This window comes from Agrilus planipennis, unplaced genomic scaffold, assembly GCF_000699045.2.
Source record: "Agrilus planipennis isolate EAB-ADULT unplaced genomic scaffold, Apla_2.0 scaffold64, whole genome shotgun sequence".
NCBI lineage: Eukaryota > Metazoa > Arthropoda > Insecta > Coleoptera > Buprestidae > Agrilus > Agrilus planipennis.
Window position 1 is genome coordinate 68,660 of NW_020438927.1, and position 6,523 is coordinate 75,182.

The following is a 6,523-nucleotide window of genomic DNA, read 5'->3' on the forward strand; positions in this document are numbered from 1 at the left end:
CCTTAAAACATTGCACCACTTTAGCCGCATATTACAAAAGCTGCACGTAATGTATAATTGTATTTTTTATTAACGAACTTTGGTTTGTCACACTACACCTAATTAATGTTTATATTGACGAAATATTAAAATGAAACCGTTCTTTTACCGAATTTTTATTTAACAACAATGGCGACTTCTGCTTAAAACAGTTGAACAACGCACTCGTCCATTTCGGTTGAGTTCATCGCGAACGACGGTGGCGTTGAACAGAGCAAACGCGGATGATTTCCAGCCAAGGCCTTACCAACTACTGCAGTCAAATACACAATTGTACGTAATAAATTTAAAAAAACTATAACTATTGCACCCAAAAAACACAAATATAATTTGAAAACTAAAATAATTTTGATAAAAGCCGGCTTTTATTTGCCTCTACAAGAAACTCCCAAGTTGTCAATTTCCGTTCCGTCTTAATGGCGGGAAATTTAAATTCCTTCTGGTGTTTTGCTTTCTTTTGAAAAATATTTCCATTCTGTCATGAAAATATTTCACAAAATTCTATTCATTTTGGATAATAGCTGTAAACAGAATATTTATAAATAACTTGAAAGAAAATAAAACCCTGTCAAGAAAATAGTCATGATGTTTTTGCTTAACATTAGGCTTAGCATGTTCCCCAGGAAAACAAACATCTAAAAGACAAAATACATATAAATATCATAAAAAAAAACTAATATTATCAACAAGTTCTCTTAAAAAAGCCCAAGGCTGCTAAAAGAAAAATTAAAGGCGTTTTCAACTTAAGAAAAATTTGCGAACAACCTCATCCACATTTAAATAAAATGTAGAAATAATTATTAACAATAGCTCTTACCTACTTAGTTACGTACACTAAATAAAATTATTAATGTTCCTTGCAGGTTTATTTCTGAAAATCTTCACATAATATTTGGACATGTCATGTGCTATGACAGAACAAAACGTTTAGGTTAGGAATACAATTTTTATGAAAGGAATGGGCGCCTCGCACTTTTTGAATATTGAATTTTTTAACTCTGTTAAAGTTGCTGTAAGTACACCATACATTAAATCAGTTACATTTATTAATGTTTTTCTTCCATTATTGAAGGACGAACCGAAAATAAAGAACTTACCGTTTGCAGAAAGTCCATTATATTATGCGCCAATCAAGTCCTCGAAATTATTATCTAAAGGAGAAGATACTAATAAGATTTACGAATTAATTTTAAATACACAGGTTTTAGAACAAATAAATTCAAAATACTATTACATCTTTTGTATATTTTTTATTTTAGGATATAGATTTTGAATTCGAAGTTGGTGATACAATTGGAATTTTACCATGCAATTCTGCATATGAAATAGAGCAAATTATAGAAAAATTAAAATTGAAGGAGGTAGCAGATAAGTTCTACAAACTTTCTGTTTCACGCGACACATCAAAAAAAAATCCAAAAATCCCTCAACATATACCTGAGTATGGTACAATTAGAAACATATTGCAGTACCATATCGACATTAGAAGTCCTCCAAAAAAGGTAAAGAGTTCTTACTCGGATAAGTATAGCAATGGATTTGGTCCTTTCTTTTAGCAGTTTAGTAATCATAGTTATTAATTTATCTTTTTATTTTTTCCTCAGTTATTCCTGCAAACTTTATCCAGTTACACCAAAGCAGAAGAAGAAAGAAAGAACATTATTTTTTTATGTTCAAAAGAAGGATCAACAAAGTATACAGAATTTATTTCAAATAATATTGGTCTTCTTGATTTGTTAAACAAATATCCATCCTGTTGTCCTCCAATAACAGCAGTTTTGGAGCATCTTCCTTCATTACAGCCAAGACCATATTCAATTTCCTCATCTCCATTAATTGAAAATCAACTTCATATAACATTTTCTGTAATAACTTTTGATAATGGCAGAAAAGGTGTTTGTACAGGTTGGTTGGAAAGTCTCATAATAAGCGATAGTGAAAATATTGAGACGAAATTTGGCTCTTTAAGTTTAAACAATTCATCAATTGTTAAAGAACTTGTGCCATTTTACTTCCGAAAACCAAAAATGAGATTCCCAAAAGATCCTTCAACTCCTATTATAATGATAGGACCTGGTACAGGAGTAGCACCCTTTGTTGGATTTTTACAAACCAGACTTTTGCAGAAAGTGAATGGTCTCACGTGGCTATTTTTCGGCTGCAAGTACTGCGATAAGGACTTCATATTCAAACAGCAGCTTCACGATTTCAAAGAAAAGGGAACATTGACTAAATTGTTTACCTGTTTTTCAAGAGAAGATGATAGCAATAAAAAGTACGTTCAAGATTTAATAATGGAAAATGGAAAAGAATTTGTTGAATTAGTTGACAAAGATGGGGCTGTCGTTTATGTGTGTGGAGACGTAAAAAATATGATGAAAGATGTAAAGTGTGCAATCATAAAATGTTTTGTTAAATTTAAAAAAGATTTTAATGATGATGAAGAAAAGGCCTCAAAGTTTGTTAAAAGTTTGCAGGATAGTTTTAGATACGTAGAAGATTCATGGATTTAATTTGTTTTTGTCTTACGATTAGTATACCTATATCTAAATTATACTTTGTTTTTTAATTAAAAGCTGAATAAATAATCTGTAAATTTTATTAACTGGTCGTAATCAATAAAAAATTGGCTACCTACTAACATACTCTTTATAATAATAAGTAAATGCATACATTAAAAATAATACCCTAAATATTTAGATAAAAAATGCCATTGCTTGCTAAATATAGTGAACTCTTCTCCCGCGACCTAAATCCAATTTCATATTTTTACTGTAATTAACAACTGCACCTACTATTAATAAGCATTTATATGAGAAAAGTTGCTTTCAATTTGAAAATAAACGTATTTTTTTTATTCTATTAAAGAAAATTCTTCAAGGACACTATCTAAGTATCTTTTAACAATTTCTTACAGTGAAATTTTTAAAAAATTGCTTATTTTCAATATAAAAGCATTTCCCAAAATATCAAAAAAAACGATAAGTGCAATTAGTGATTACAGCAAATAATTAAATTAAATTTAGCATGAAAGGTAAATGCACCATATTTACCTGTCAATGGCCTCTCAAGCCTAAAACTAAAACAATTAAAATGTACAAAAAAATATATGTACACACATGCATCTGAAACTTCATAGGTAATTTGATGTAAATATTGATAAAAAAATTATATGGGATTGGTCCACTTTTCAGTCTTAAAGCAGTTACTATACGGAAGGAAAGTTAAACATGGAAGGCACATGGTTTACAGCATCATTACGTCTTATTCAAAATCCGCTTAGCTGCCTTAATAAGAGGAGTCAAAGTCGATAATTCCATTCGTACTTGCAAGAAAGGATGCTGCAGCAGTTCATCAGCAGAAGCCCTTTTATTCACATCTTCTTGAAGGCAATCGTCTATGAAACTCCGCAAATTACTAGACAAGGTGTCCCATCTAGGTATTTTTGGTCTTCCATTAGCTGCAATCAAATAAAGAGCCCTAAGAGGTGGCTCTCTCAAGTACGGTGGTTCTCCTTCGATCATTTCGATCGCCATAATACCTAGAGACCAGATGTCAACTTTCTTTCCATATTGCTTCCTTGTAACTACCTCTGGAGCCATCCAGTACGGAGTTCCAACCATTGTCTGTCTTTGTTCGTCCCCTATAATGTTGGCGCAAAAGCCGAAATCGGTCACTTTAACTGTCCCGTCCATTCCTAACAATACATTGTCTGATTTAATGTCCCGATGAATTGTTCCCCTTTTATGTAAGTAATTGATTGCCTGAAGGACTTCGTGGCAAACAGCAGCAATTTGACCTTCTTTCATTATGGTCTCTGTGACCACATCCGTCAGAGGACCACCGTCTAGAAGTTCCATCACAACCCAAAGATGGTCGTCATAAACTAAATAGGCATCCAGAAAATTGACTAGATTTTTGTGCTTGAAGTCTCTAAGGATTTTAATTTCGCTTAGCAAAAGTTCTTTTCTAGCTTGCTTAGTCATATCAATATCTTTGATGGCCACCTTGTTGGCGGTCACTAAGTCGGTGGCGACGAAGACTATGCCCGATGCGCCAGCGCCCAGGTCTTTATTACTTCTACTGTAACGTTCAAAGGGGTCATTTGGATTACAAATGCTTCTGAGTTCCCTCATCACATCCTCATCAGTTTGAGAGAATTCTAAAGTTTTTCTTCGTAACACTGGGCTCTCTTCTACTGCTGTTAAGTCTTCTATACTTTTCGCTAAATGATTGTTTATTGCGAGTTTGTTCGTCGATTTCTTTGGTGGTATGGCCGGCAATGTTTCTCTCCTATAAGAAAAACCAATAAATTCCTATACTTATAAACAGATTTTCAAAAACTAACACAAAAGTAGAAGGAACAAAAAAAATTCTTTGAAATCAATCATGAACTACATAATAAACTCAGATTTTTCTTATTTTTGCTGACAGGGGGTTCCTTTGTAAGGTATTTTCATTAAAGAAAAATTATTAAAATGAAAGGAATATATTTTTTTGCCTCTAATATCCACATATACTCACGTTAATCAATTCATATATATATTTACTACTACTATATTTCTTTCTGGGAAAAAATACCAATGTGTCTCATTTTAAAAACAATTTTTAAAATTACAATTTGTTTTCATGGTTACTGTAGTAGTTCCCTTTTACCCCTAAATTTTCCTTTTAAATGTTTCAAGTGTATCTATAATAAGTATCTTTTGGTTCAATAGTTTACAGTTAAAATGAGAAATATGCAAACTAAATAAGGAATTCTTTTTATTTGTAGAACATTACAACCCCCTGTCCAATGTTTTAGAGATAAATAAATTGCAATAGGTTTGGAGATTAAAATTTGATGTTTAAATACTATTTAAGTAATTTATGATATTATTTTATCAAAAAGTGATAAAAAATTATTGTATTTCATGTAATTTTTTATTCACAGAGTGGAAGCGGTTTAACATAAATTTGTAAAAATCTTCATAGTTTTCCCACCATTACCCACCTCAGGCTGAAAGTATGATGTGTATACTATTTTTCGTCATACTTATACCTATATGCCGGAAATTTGAACATTTGTGCCTCTTATTACTTTTTTATCACTACTGTTGTTTAAAACTTAAGAATTACTAATTTTACATGCACACTGTTTACAAAATGATATTGAGAGGTGCGATGAAGTAATAAATAATTGTTATTACGTCTTCAAGAGTTACATACCTATTTGAAAACTCTGGAAAATTTGGTGGCAAACGTCTTGCAGGTTTATCATCATCAGACAGAAGACATTCTCTGCTTTCATGTGCATCATCAGAATTCATAAACTTGTCAATTTCCTCGCTCTCCTCAACAATATCTTGCTCTGTTACAAAAGGTTTGAAAGGGGGTTCGGAATCTTCTTTTTTCTTAATCGAATAATTATAGTACTTTACGGCGTGCAACAAAGCATCAGGATTATTATTTTGTTCTGCTTTAGTAAAAAGGTTACCGATTTGTCGCTGCCACGCCAGTGGCAAACCCTCGAGCTGCCCAGTCTCTTTGTTTGTAAAAACATGAATATCATGAATTACATTAGTTGGATTTCCTATCACAGAAGGACCGTTATCATCTGAGTTTTTGTGCGTGTGTCTTTTAAATATCTTGGCGATATTCATTTTAATTGGCATACGGATACACTCCAAATTCGTAACTTTTATCAAAACTAAATCAACTGCTTCACCACAAATTAATAAAATATTACACTTACACCCATATTTTTGTTCACATTTTGCAATGTTTTGAGTTTTGTCTCATTTTTTGCTTTTTTCTTTTCGATTAACTGCAACCACATTAACGCACATTAACGAACATAATTTTTAAGGAGTGGTGCCTACAATTTTATAATTTAACTTTGACATTTTAGTATTAATCATAGACAATTATTAATCTATATTCATATCTATGTTTCTTATTCATAGCTTTCACAGACAAGAACTAGTTTCTAATTTCTTATAATTCAGAAGCATAGATAAGATTCAGAAGTGTATATATGATCGTCCTATTAATTTAAACTTCAATTTTACAATTAATTTAAAAAAAAAATGTTGGTAATCGAAAGCTCATAAAGAGTCATAAATAAAATCTTTTTTATTTTACCATGAGTTTTTTCTATATTTAATAAAAAGTAAATAAGTAACATCTAACGCAACCTGTAATCTAAAACTAACATAATATATACAAGATTAATGAGAAATAAATTTTAAGATGTCAACCATAGAACTAATCCTTACAGTAAATATAGATTGTACGCCTATAGATAATAGATATAACATATTTCATTTTTTACAACATCATAAATTGACAACTTGTTGATCTTTTACTTCGCTGATAGCCTCGGCTCTTATCTATGATTCAGAGATCACAACTTATCTATGGATCACAGTTAAAATTAGGTTATATTACTATGTTTATTTGGAAATTCTCTACAAAATCATGTTTTTGAAATTAATTTAAATAA

At 31.1% G+C, this 6,523-nt stretch overlaps 2 protein-coding genes across 2 annotated transcripts; one reads left to right on the forward strand and one right to left on the reverse strand.

Annotated features, from left to right (window-relative positions):
* Nucleotides 1-224: 224 nt before the first annotated feature.
* Nucleotides 225-2,640, forward strand: LOC108736342 (methionine synthase reductase). The gene is made up of 5 exons (XM_018468730.1): nt 225-312; nt 903-1,051; nt 1,112-1,240; nt 1,299-1,541; nt 1,644-2,640. The coding sequence occupies exons 2-5, from the start codon at nt 989-991 to the stop codon at nt 2,550-2,552; spliced, it is 1,344 nt and encodes a 447-aa protein (XP_018324232.1). The 5' UTR covers nt 225-312; nt 903-988; the 3' UTR covers nt 2,553-2,640.
* On the reverse strand, nt 2,628-5,940 carry LOC108736341 (serine/threonine-protein kinase PAK 3). The gene is made up of 2 exons (XM_018468729.2): nt 5,248-5,940; nt 2,628-4,332 (listed from the first exon to the last, which is right to left on the reverse strand). Exons 1-2 carry the CDS (start codon nt 5,691-5,693, stop codon nt 3,297-3,299), a joined length of 1,482 nt encoding a protein of 493 aa, XP_018324231.1. The 5' UTR covers nt 5,694-5,940; the 3' UTR covers nt 2,628-3,296.
* Nucleotides 5,941-6,523: the final 583 nt, after the last annotated feature.

Coding starts and splice junctions, on each gene's coding strand:
- LOC108736342 (XM_018468730.1), top strand. CDS start 989: ATGAAAGGAATGGGCGCCTCGCACTTTTTGAATATTGAATTTTTTAAC. Junction 1,052..1,111: donor TTAACTCTGTTAAAGTTGCT/GTAAGTACACCA, acceptor CCATTATTGAAG/GACGAACCGAAAATAAAGAA. Junction 1,542..1,643: donor TTAGAAGTCCTCCAAAAAAG/GTAAAGAGTTCT, acceptor TTTTTTCCTCAG/TTATTCCTGCAAACTTTATC.
- LOC108736341 (XM_018468729.2), bottom strand. CDS start 5,693: ATGCCAATTAAAATGAATATCGCCAAGATATTTAAAAGACACACGCAC. Junction 4,333..5,247: donor TTTCCAGAGTTTTCAAATAG/GTATGTAACTCT, acceptor TTTTTCTTATAG/GAGAGAAACATTGCCGGCCA.